This window comes from Lucilia sericata, unplaced genomic scaffold (assembly GCF_015586225.1).
Source record: "Lucilia sericata isolate MDLA Ls3-8-SP2 unplaced genomic scaffold, ASM1558622v1 Contig001079F_arrow, whole genome shotgun sequence".
In the NCBI taxonomy this organism is placed as follows: domain Eukaryota; kingdom Metazoa; phylum Arthropoda; class Insecta; order Diptera; family Calliphoridae; genus Lucilia; species Lucilia sericata.
The window spans coordinates 115,347-127,485 of record NW_023995054.1 but is presented as its reverse complement, the minus strand read 5'-3'; the positions used below and the strand labels follow the sequence as shown (position 1 = coordinate 127,485).

The 12,139-nt window shown below is 31.3% G+C and overlaps 1 protein-coding gene across 18 annotated transcripts in view; it reads right to left on the bottom strand.

The window, feature by feature from the left end:
- Window positions 1–12,139, bottom strand: part of LOC119609876 (ski oncogene-like) — a 120,991-nt gene that overhangs the window by 37,667 nt on the left and 71,185 nt on the right. For 16 of the 18 annotated variants that reach the window (XM_037964869.1, XM_037964870.1, XM_037964873.1 and 13 more), the window contains one exon: window positions 6,631–7,748. The exons of the other annotated variants lie outside the window; for them this stretch is intronic. In XM_037964869.1, the coding sequence (XP_037820797.1) occupies window positions 7,683–7,748 (66 nt within the window). In that variant the 3' untranslated portion in view covers window positions 6,631–7,682. Of the gene's footprint in view, window positions 1–6,630; window positions 7,749–12,139 lie in introns of those variants that run through there. 18 annotated transcript variants of the gene reach the window in all.

The following is a 12,139-nucleotide window of genomic DNA, read 5'->3' as shown; positions in this document are numbered from 1 at the left end:
TTTTCTTAAATAATTTCAAGTTATATAAACACACATACTATATGTACACACTTTGCTTAGACAAACTCACATGCCATGAAATTTAAAAAAAAATATAAAATTATATAGAATAGCTGACAGGCTGTTGGTATGTGAGTAATATGTACGTATTTAGAATAGAACTACGTAACAGACACAAGCAGAGTATGTAAAGTATGAAAACTATTTTTACTTTCAAACTAAAACTCTCACCTCATCATTTGATTCTTTTAAATATCCTTTTTCTATTTACTTAAATAATTAATATAATATTATCGCAAAAACATTTAAAAACAACAACTCTAAATGTTCTTAAATAATTTCTTTTATACTTTTTATAAAAAAATTTGTTTTCTTGTTGGCTTTCTCTAAACTACGTAATAGCCAAATAATATTTTGAAATAATTTATATGTTTTTCTAAAAATTTACTTGTTGATAACTCATCAAACATCATTGGCACTATTCCTTTTTTTTTCAACACAGTGGCTCTTGAAATTGTTAATTTCTTGTGTCTAGAGTTGTAGTCAAATAAACAAAACTATTCTCGTATACACAGTAGCAAATTAAACGAAAAAAAAAGTTTATTTAAATATTTGTTTATTGATTTCTTTTTATATTGTGTTATTATTTATTTAAAAAAATAATTTATTTATTTGTTAGTTTAGCGTTTTATGTTTAAAGTAACAGTATAAGCAGAAACGCATAAATTTTATTTTACGCGTTTTTTTTTAGGGGAAGTTTAGCTATATAGATACTTTGACAGAGGGATGTTTGTTTAGATGGAGGCATGTTTGTGTGAATACCTAGACATACAGATATGGGCCACAAAATATACTTAAATCTTTCAATTACTAACATATTGCGTCTATGTTTTGTTTAATTTATTTATTTGTTTATTCTAAAAAGATGTATAGATTTTTTGTTGCACTTAATGATGGATTGAAATAATTTGTCTGTCTGTAGCATATAAAAAATTTATAAAGTTTTTGTATAATAATTTTTAAGTTTTTCACATATAAATTGATTTATGGTGAACAATTTATAAACACAAATTATAAAAATCGATTTTTGGGTAAACTACAACTGAACAGGAACTGAACTATAATCGAACTAGAACTGAACTAGAACTGAACTAGAACTGAACTAGAACTGAACTAGAATTGAACTAGAACTGAACTAGAACTAAACTAGAACTAGAACTGAACTAGAACTGAACTAGAACTGAACTAGAATTGAACTAGAAACGGAAATAGAATGAACTAGGAAAACTGAAACTAGAAACTGAACTAGAATTGTTGAACTAGAACAACTAGAACTGAACTAGAACTAAACTAGAACTGAATAGAAACTGAACTAGACTGAACTAGAAACTGAACTATGAACTGAACTAGAACTGAAAAGTGAAACGAATAGAATGAACTAGAGACTGAACAAGAACTGAAACTAGAATGAACAGAACTGAACTAGAAAACTGAAATAGAACTGAATAGAATGAAACTAGAAATGAACTAGAACGAACTAGAAACTGAACTAGAAACTTGACCTAGAACGGAAACTAGAAACTGAACTAGAACTGAACTAGAACTGAAACTAGAACTGAACTAGAACTGAACTAGAAAACTGAATAGAACTGAACTAGAACTGAACTAGAACTGAACTAGAAAACTGAAATAGAACTGGAACTAGAACTGAACTAGAACTGAACTAGAACTGAACTAGAACTGACTAGAAATGAACTAGAACTGAACTAGAACTGAACTAGAACGAACTAGAACTGAACTAGAACTGAAACTAGAACTGAACTAGAACTGAACTAGAAACGAACTAGAACTGAACTAGAACTGAACTAGAACTGAACTAGAAACTGAACTAGAACTGAACTAGAACTGAACTAGAACTGAACTAGAACTGAACTAGAACTGAACTAGAACTGAACTAGAAACTGAACTAGAACTGAACTAGAACTGAACTAGAACTGAACTAGAACTGAAACTAGACCTGAACTAGAACTGAAAAACTAGAACTGAACTAGAACTGAACTAGAACTGAACTAGAACTGAACTAGAACTGAACTAGAACTGAACTAGAACTGAACTAGAACTGAACTGAACTTCAAGAACTGAACTAGAACTGAACACTAGCAAAGAACTAGAACTAGAACTGAACTAGAACTGACTAGAACTGAACTAGAACTGAACTAGAACTGAAACTAGAACGAACTAGAACTGAACTAGAACTGAACTAGAACTGAACTAGAACTAACTAGAACTGGAACTAGAACTGAACTAGAACTGAACTAGAACTGAACTAGAACTGAACTAGAACTGAACTAGAACTGAACTAGAACTGAACTAGAACTGAACTAGAACTGAACTAGAACTGAACTAGAACTGAACTAGAACTGAACTAGAACTGAACTAGAACTGAACTAGAACTGAACTAGAACTGAACTAGAACTGAACTAGAACTGAACTAGAACTGAACTAGAACTGAACTAGAACTGAACTAGAACTGAACTAGAACTGAACTAGAACTGAACTAGAACTGAACTAGAACTGAACTAGAACTGAACTAGAACTGAACTAGAACTGAACTAGAACTGAACTAGAACTGAACTAGAACTGAACTAGAACTGAACTAGAACTGAACTAGAACTGAACTAGAACTGAACTAGAACTGAACTAGAACTGAACTAGAACTGAACTAGAACTGAACTAGAACTGAACTAGAACTGAACTAGAACTGAACTAGAACTGAACTAGAACTGAACTAGAACTGAACTAGAACTGAACTAGAACTGAACTAGAACTGAACTAAACTGAACTAGAACTGAACTAGAACTGAACTAGAACTGAACTAGAACTGAACTAGAACTGAACTAGAACTGAACTAGAACTAGAACTGAACTAGAACTAGAACTGAACTGGAACTAAACTAAACTAGAACTAAACTAGAACTGAACTAGAACTGAACTAGAACTGAACTAGAACTGAACTAGAACTGAACTAGAACTGAACTAGAACTGAACTAGAACTGAACTAGAACTGAACTAGAACTGAACTAGAACTGAACTAGAACTGAACTAGAACTGAACAAGAACTGAACTAGAACTGAACTAGAAATGAACTAGAACTGAACTAGAACTGAACTAGAACTGAACTAGAACTGAACAAGAACTGAACAAGAACTGAACTAGAACTGAACTAGAACTGAACTAGAACTGAACTAGAACTGAACTAGAACTGAACTAGAACTGAACTAGAACTGAACTAGAACTGAACTAGAACTGAACTAGAACTGAACTAGAACTGAACTAGAACTGAACTAGAACTGAACTAGAACTGAACTAGAACTGAACTAGAACTGAACTAGAACTGAACTAGAACTGAACTAGAACTGAACTAGAACTGAACTAGAACTGAACTAGAACTGAACTAGAACTGAACTAGAAACTGAACTAGAACTGAACTAGAACTGAACTAGAACTGAACTAGAACTGAACTAGAACTGAACTAGAACTGAACTAGAACTGAACTAGAACTGAACTAGAACTGAACTAGAACTGAACTAGAACTGAAAGAAGAACTGAACTAGAACTGAACTAGAAGTGAACTAGAACTTAATTAATTGCTCCGCCAATAGCCATCAAACTCCTTCCTCAATATTTTTCTTATAAAATTTAAAAACCAAATTGTCTGCCTTTCTCCATATCCTGGGGTCATTGTCTGGTCAATGGTAATTTTTTACATTTAACATGCTAAACAAATTCAATAAACACAAACAAAGAGCGAAGATTTTACGCACCATCATTTAGTTTCTTTTTTTTTTTTTGCAAAAAGAAATTCAAATGCGTAAACGCACCAGGCAACAGCAACAAACAAAGCAGCTCGTTGACATTTGTCACAACATAAAGTCAATGTTGAAAAGCAACAAAAAAACAATGAAGGGGCACTATGGGCAACATCAACAGCAATAAACAATTTATACAATTTAAATAATTGTCATGAATTATTTGCATACACACATAAGTATTACAGGTTGTGCGCTCAACGGCTGTCTATGATAAAGTCAGTTGTAGTTGTTGGTGGTGGGAAACAACAAATGACAGTCGCTAAATAGTGTTGCTGGTGAGTGAGTAAGTTTTAAATATTTATGGGTAACTGACCAGTAGTTTTAGAGGTAGACAATGATAAATATATTGCTGGTGTGTAATATTTTACTTAACAACCACATGTAATCTACAATGTAATCAATTGCTAAGTAATATAAATAATATAGTTTTATACAAATTCATTTTAAAGAACATTTTATTGGTTATTAAGGTTTGTATGGTAAATATTTCTCTACTTGGGGACAGTCACCCAGAACTCCTGGATTTGTTGTTAACTGATTAAAAACGCACACACATGGTTGGCTGATTGCTTGTATGTGCAACTCACACACTCATTTGCTTGCATATTAGTTAGTTAGTTAGTTGTAGGCTGGTTAGTATTAGTTTTTTTTTTTCTGAAACCCACAACATTTTGTTGACATGTGTAACCACCACATAATGCGCATGCGTGAATGCATTTTTGAGTTACAGTCCAAAAGTAAAGACGAACAACAGCAACAGGTTTCTGTCTTTTGGAACTTAGTTCCTTTAAGTGTTGCTGGTCTAGCTCAAAGTGCAGTTGTGGCAAATAATATTTAATTTAAATGTCAATGCACGTTAGATTTTGTTTGTATGTAGTAGTAGAGATAGATTTGTTATTTTTAAACAACTGGGAATAAGCAAGTAGCACAGTTTATTAATATCATTTATAATCAAATTGCATGCAAAGGATTTTTTCTATCTTATCTTTTGTTAAAAATAATAAATTTATTTCTTATGCTATTTACTTTAACCTGGCTGTTACGCTTTTTCTTGCCTACTTATAACGATACACTCATTTGATATAAAATGAAAAAGACAACATTAATTTTGCCATCTGTATGTGCAACAACATTTTAAATGATTAAATGACAGCTACAACAACTATTAAATTGTTGTAATTGCTATTTTGTTTGTTGGAATTAAAACCGTCATTAAAAGGCATGCTTAGAAATTAAATTTCTTTAACAAGGATTTTGAATATTTTACATTAATTTTCTATAAAAGATAACAAATTTTAATTTAAATAATATGGGGTCGTTGTCCGGAGGGTTCTAGTTCAGTTCCAGTTTAGTTCTAGTTCATTTCTAGTTCAGTTCTAGTTCAGTTCTAGTTCAGTTCTAGTTCAGTTCTAGTTCAGTTCTAGTTCAGTTCTAGTTCAGTTCTAGTTCAGTTCTAGTTCAGTTCTAGTTCAGTTCTAGTTCAGTTCTAGTTCAGTTCTAGTTCAGTTTCTAGTTCAGTTCTAGTTCAGTTCTAGTTCAGTTTCTAGTTCAGTTCTAGTTCAGTTCTAGTTCAGTTCTAGTTCAGTTCTAGTTCAGTTCTAGTTTCAGTTCTAGTTCAGTTCTAGTTCAGTTCTAGTTCAGTTCTAGTTTCAGTTCTAGTTCAGTTCTAGTTCAGTTCTAGTTCAGTTCTAGTTCAGTTCTAGTCAGTTCTAGTTCAGTTCTAGTTCAGTTCTAGTCAGTTTAGTTCAGTTCTAGTTCAGTTCTAGTTCCGTTCTAGTTCAGTTTAGTTCAGTTGTAGTTCAGTTGTAGTTCAGTTGTAGTTCAGTTGTAGTTCAGTGTTGTAGTTCAGTTCTAGTTCATTTCTAGTTCATTTCTAGTTCAGTTCTAGTTCAGTTCTAGTTCAGTTCTAGTTCAGTTCTAGTTCAGTTCTAGTTCAGTTCTAGTTCAGTTCTAGTTCAGTTCTAGTTCAGTTCTAGTTCAGTTCTAGTTCAGTTCTAGTCAGTTCTAGTTCAGTTCTAGTTCAGTTCTAGTTCAGTTCTAGTTCAGAGTTCTAGTTCAGTTCTAGTTCAGTTCTAGTCAGTTCTAGTTCAGTTCTAGTTCAGTTCTAGTTCAGTTGTAGTTCAGTTTGTAGTTCAGTTCTAGTTCAGTTCTAGTTCAGTTCTAGTTCAGTTCTAGTTCAGTTCTAGTTCAGTTCTAGTTCAGTTCTAGTTCAGTTCTAGTTCAGTTGTAGTTTCAGTTGTAGTTCAGTTCTAGTTCAGTTCTAGTTCTCTAGTTCATTTCTAGTTCAGTTCTAGTTCAGTTCTAGTTAAGTGTAGTTCAGTTGTAGTTCAGTTGTAGTTCAGTTTGTAGTTCAGTTCTAGTTCATTTCTAGTTTCATTTCTAGTTCAGTTCTAGTTCAGTTCTAGTTCAGTTCTAGTTCAGTTCTAGTTCAGTTCTAGTTCAGTTCTAGTTCAGTTCTAGTTCAGTTCTAGTTCAGTTTTTCTTAGTTCAGTTCTAGTTCAGTTCTAGTTCAGTTCTAGTTCAGTTCTAGTTCAGTTCTAGTTCAGTTCTAGTTCAGTTCTAGTTCTAGTTCAGTTTAGTTCAGTTCTAGTTCAAGTTCTAGTTCAGTTCTAGTTCAGTTCTAGTTCAGTTCTAGTTCAGTTCTAGTTCAGTTCTAGTTCAGTTCTAGTTCAGTCTAGTTCAGTTCTAGTCAGTTCTAGTTCAGTTCTAGTTCAGTTCTAGATTCCGTACTACATAAATACATTTTGTTGAAAAAAGTAGCATAATAAAAAAAGTACCAAAAGTCTATCTCCAGTGCATTTTTTCTCCAACAAAAAAACCTAAATGTAAATAAACACAATGTGTTTATTATTACTGTTGAAAGTCATCAAATTCCTTTTGATGTGCTGCTGATGACGATGATTACACAACTACGATGATGATGATTGAGTGACTTTATGGCTAAATGTGTATGGTTTTGAATTTTTAATTCTTTGTTTTGAGAAATAAAACAAAAACAACAAAAACTCCTGCAAGCAAAAAAGAAGAAAGAAAAACTTTAGTCCAGACCACAGACGTTCTTATTATGATTGTGGGTACAAGTTGCATGGATGGACAGACAAATAAGTTGTATCTATGGTATGCATGAACGGCTTAAAGCAGTGATTTGCACCCAAACACATCAGGGGAAGACATATAAATTGCTCGAGTGCGAAATATTCAAAACGTATTTGCTATCAGTACGATACATGTTCCCTGTATACAGACCACTGATTTTAAATTCATACAATCTTACGTAAGTAAGTATTTTATTTGTATAATTGAAAACTTTGTTGTCTATGGCTGGTTTAAGCTTTTGTGGATTTTCTTGGAATTGAAAAAAAAATGAAAATTCTACTCGCATGGCATTGCAGTTGGCCGGTAAACATTTGCTTATTTATTTATATCTACTTGTTTCTTTCACAAAACTCTATTTTCTTTTTTTTTTGCTTCGCAAGTATGGGAAAAACAATAAAAGAAGGGCTTGGTTTAGGAAATTAAATGTTTTGAAAAACCGACAGTTTAAATACATTCGTTCATACATATGAGTTTCCACACATGATTTCTTAGAATTTTTCGCATGACATAAACAAAAATGTCTGTCTAATAAATTCTAATATGGTTTTTCTTTTTTAACTTCCTTGTTAATATTTTCTTCTTTTTTTTTGTATTAACAAAAAAATAAACATTTTTTTATTTGTTTGTTGGTTTGTTATTTTAGTTTATAAATCTACTTACATTTCAAGCGGAAATTGTTGACAGTTTTCATTAATGATTAAACAAAATTTAATTTTTATACATATATTTTCAATGTATAAATTATATTATAAATTATTAAAAATCTTTTGTTGTTAATTACCTGAAAATAGACAAAAATAAAAATAATTAGTTTTACGGATTAATAATGAGAAATAACTTAATCAATACTGAATAGAAATAAATTAAGAAAGAAAAGTTTTCAATCTGAAATTTTTTAGCTCGCTTTGAGTTTAATTCCAAATTTGATTTAGATCAGTTTTAGTTCAGTTATAGTTCAGTTCTAGTTCAGTTCTAGTTCAGTTCTAGTTCAGTTCTAGTTCAGTTCTAGTTCAGTTCTAGTTCAGTTCTAGTTCAGTTCTAGTTCAGTTCTAGTTCAGTTCTAGTTCAGTTCTAGTTCAGTTCTAGTTCAGTTCTAGTTCAGTTCTAGTTCAGTTCTAATTCAGTTCTAGTTCAGTTCTAGTTCAGTTCTAGTTCAGTTCTAGTTCAGTTCTAGTTCAGTTCTAGTTCAGTTCTAGTTCAGTTCTAGTTCAGTTCTAGTTCAGTTCTAGTTCAGTTCTAGTTCAGTTCTAGTTCAGTTCTAGTTCAGTTCTAGTTCAGTTCTAGTTCAGTTCTAGTTCAGTTCTAGTTCAGTTCTAGTTCAGTTCTAGTTCAGTTCTAGTTCAGTTCTAGTTCAGTTCTAGTTCAGTTCTAGTTCAGTTCTAGTTCAGTTCTAGTTCAGTTCTAGTTCAGTTCTAGTTCAGTTCTAGTTCAGTTCTAGTTCAGTTCTAGTTCAGTTCTAGTTCAGTTCTAGTTCAGTTCTAGTTCAGTTCTAGTTCAGTTCTAGTTCAGTTCTAGTTCAGTTCTAGTTCAGTTCTAGTTCAGTTCTAGTTCAGTTCTAGTAGTTCAGTTAGTTCAGTTCTAGTTCAGTTCTAGTTCAGTTCTAGTTCAGTTCTAGTTCAGTTCTAGTTCAGTTCTAGTTCAGTTCTAGTTCAGTTCTAGTTCAGTTCTAGTTCAGTTCTAGTTCAGTTCTAGTTCAGTTCTAGTTCAGTTCTAGTTCAGTTCTAGTTCAGTTCTAGTTCAGTCTAGTTCAGTTCTAGTTCAGTTCTAGTTCAGTTCTAGTTCAGTTCTAGTTCAGTTCTAGTTCAGTTCTAGTTCAGTTCTAGTTCAGTTCTAGTTCAGTTCTAGTTCAGTTCTAGTTCAGTTCTAGTTCAGTTCTAGTTCAGTTCTAGTGCAGTTCTAGTTCAGTTCTAGTTCAGTTCTAGTTCAGTTCTAGTTCAGTTCTAGTTCAGTTCTAGTTCAGTTCTAGTTCAGTTCTAGTTCAGTTCTAGTTCAGTTCTAGTTCAATTCTAGTTCAATTCTAGTTCAGTTCTAGTTCTAGTTCAGTTCTAGTTCAGTTCTAGTTCAGTTCAAGTTCAGTTCTAGTTCAGTTCTAGTTCAGTTCTAGTTCAGTTCTAGTTCAGTTCTAGTTCAGTTCTAGTTCAGTTCTAGTTCAGTTCTAGTTCAGTTCTAGTTCAGTTCTAGTTCAGTTCTAGTTCAGTTCTAGTTCAGTTCTAGTTCAGTTCTAGTTCAGTTCTAGTTCAGTTCTAGTTCAGTTCTAGTTCAGTTCTAGTTCGTTCTAGTTCAGTTCTAGTTCAGTTCTAGTTCAGTTCTAGTTCAGTTCTAGTTCAGTTCTTGTTCAGTTCTAGTTCAGTTCTAGTTCAGTTCTAGTTCAGTTCTAGTTCAGTTCTAGTTCAGTTCTAGTTCAGTTCTAGTTCAGTTCTAGTTCAGTTCTAGTTCAGTTCTAGTTCAGTTCTAGTTCAGTTCTAGTTCAGTTCTAGTTCAGTTCTAGTTCAGTTCTAGTTCAGTTCTAGTTCAGTTCTAGTTCAGTTCTAGTTCAGTTCTAGTTCAGTTCTAGTTCAGTTCTAGTTCAGTTCTAGTTCAGTTCTAGTTCAGTTAGTTCAGTTCTAGTTCAGTTCTAGTTCAGTTCTAGTTCAGTTCTAGTTCAGTTCTAGTGCAGTTCTAGTTCAGTTCTAGTTCAGTTCTAGTTCAGTTCTAGTTCAGTTCTAGTTCAGTTCTAGTTCAGTTCTAGTTCAGTTCTAGTTCAGTTCTAGTTCAGTTTAGTTCAGTTCTAGTTCAGTTCTAGTTCAGTTCTAGTTCAGTTCTAGTTCAGTTCTAGTTCAGTTCTAGTTCTAGTTTCAGTTCTAGTTCAGTTCTAGTTCAGTTCTAGTTCAGTTCTAGTTCAGTTCTAGTTCAGTTCTAGTTCAGTTCTAGTTCAGTTCTAGTTCAGTTCTAGTTCAGTTCTAGTTCAGTTCTAGTTCAGTTCTAGTTCAGTTCTAGTTCAGTTCTAGTTCAGTTCTAGTTCAGTTCTAGTTCAGTTCTAGTTCAGTTCTAGTTCAGTTCTAGTTCAGTTCTAGTTCAGCTAGTTCAGTTCTAGTTCAGTTCTAGTTCAGTTCTAGTTCAGTTCTAGTTCAGTTCTAGTTCAGTCTAGTTCAATTCTAGTTCAATTCTAGTTCAGTTCTAGTTCAGTTCTAGTTCAGTTCTAGTTCAGTTCAAGTTCAGTTCTAGTTCAGTTCTAGTTCAGTTCTAGTTCAGTTCTAGTTCAGTTCTAGTTCAGTTCTAGTTCAGTTCTAGTTCAGTTCTAGTTCAGTTCTAGTTCAGTTCCAGTTCAGTTCTAGTTCAGTTCTAGTTCAGTTCTAGTTCAGTTCTAGTTCAGTTCTATGTTCAGTTCTTGTTCAGTTCTAGTTCAGTTCTAGTTCAGTTCTAGTTCAGTTCTAGTTCAGTTTCTAGTTCAGTTCTAGTTCAGTTCTAGTTCTGTTCTAGTTCTGTTCTTATCTCTACGTTGAACGTAGTGGAAAGATTTTAGAATTTTAGTTTAAATATTTTTTTTTAATTACTGATATCAGTAACTAAATTCATTTAAAAAATAAAAAAAATTAATCAAAATATAAAGCAAATTGTTTTTGCAAAAAAATTTCAACAATTTTATCAGAAGTCCCAAAACAACTAGACGATTTCTATTGCTGATAATTTGTTTAAGAGAAAATTGAGTAAATATTTAGTAGTAGTTGCTTTTATATAAATTTTCTTTATAATTTTTTAAACTATGGCGCCTTACAAATTGTTTTACCATTAAACTTAAGACCTCAAAATTATTCAAATAAAATCTAACTCGTAAAAATGTCATAATTTTTTTTTTTTTTTTTTTTTCTTAATAATTTTTGAATATTCTTTAAAATCAAAATATGTATGTGTATTTTAATATTTTGTTAAATTTTTATTTCTTTTAATTTTTTTTTGCATTAAATTGTTTGTGTTTTATTTGTTTCCTAAAAAAACTTTTTATTTCTTGGACTTAAGCCAAATTGAAATTATTTAATTTTAATTATTTCGCTGTTTTTTTTTCGACTTTTAACTAATTTAAGATATTTGCTTTTTGGTTACAAATTATTTCTTTTTTTTGAAATCTTAATTTTATCTAGTGTTAAAAGTGTTCTGATGTTTTTGTAGCATTCATATGAATTATGGGAAATTTTAAATTATTTTTAAAAGAAAAATGTAAATTTTATTTTCTAAATAGTTTTAACACGAGAGGAAAAAAACTTCAAAAACTGCAGGTATTTAAGCTATGTTGCAAATTAATTTTTAAATTTAAAAATTAATTAACATAGAAAATATTTGTTTAATATTTCTAAACACTGTTAAAAAGTTCTTAATAGAAAAATACTTTATTTTAAACAAAAACAAATAATAAATAATAAATTATTTTATTGCATTCTTCACCTACATTCACAGTTGGAGTCAAACATATTTTATTACTTTTTTCCCCCCAAAAAAATAATTCAACCAAAATATTTTTCTCCATAAAATAAATTCTGTTTTCGGATTTTCCCACAAATAAAGTATAAGACAAATAAGAAAATAAATACACAAAAATTAACATTTCTATAGACTAATGATAATTTTGAGTTCAGTATTGCTCCCCCTTTTTTTAAGGAATATTTGAAATATTTTTCATATGAATATTTTTTGTCGTTTTTTAAAACAAAAAACAACAACAACTTGCTAATTTGTTTGGTGTGAACATGACATTCCAAAAATCTTTTTCCCTCTTAATTTTACTTTAAAAAATATTTGTTTGTGCTTTTCATAAAAAATTAAAGATTTTTTATTGTATAAATGGCTGTTTAGTTGTCATACAGTGTTGAACAAATATAATGGGCTTTTGATGTCATTATATGTTCTTTAACGATTCTTTGGTTGGCTGCTGAAAACGTCGGGGGTCAAAATGTCAGACTATATAATAATATGTTCATTATGTGGCATTTTATACACATTCATTTTTCATGATGTTTTTGGTTTGATACTTTTGTTAAGAAAATAATTATTGAAAATGAAGGCGATTTCCCTGTATTGCCACTATAAATTAACTAGAACAGAACTGGAACAGAACCTAAAACAGAACTAGAACAGAACTAGAACAGAACTAGAACAGAACTAGAACACAACTAGAACAGAACTAGAACAGAACCTAGA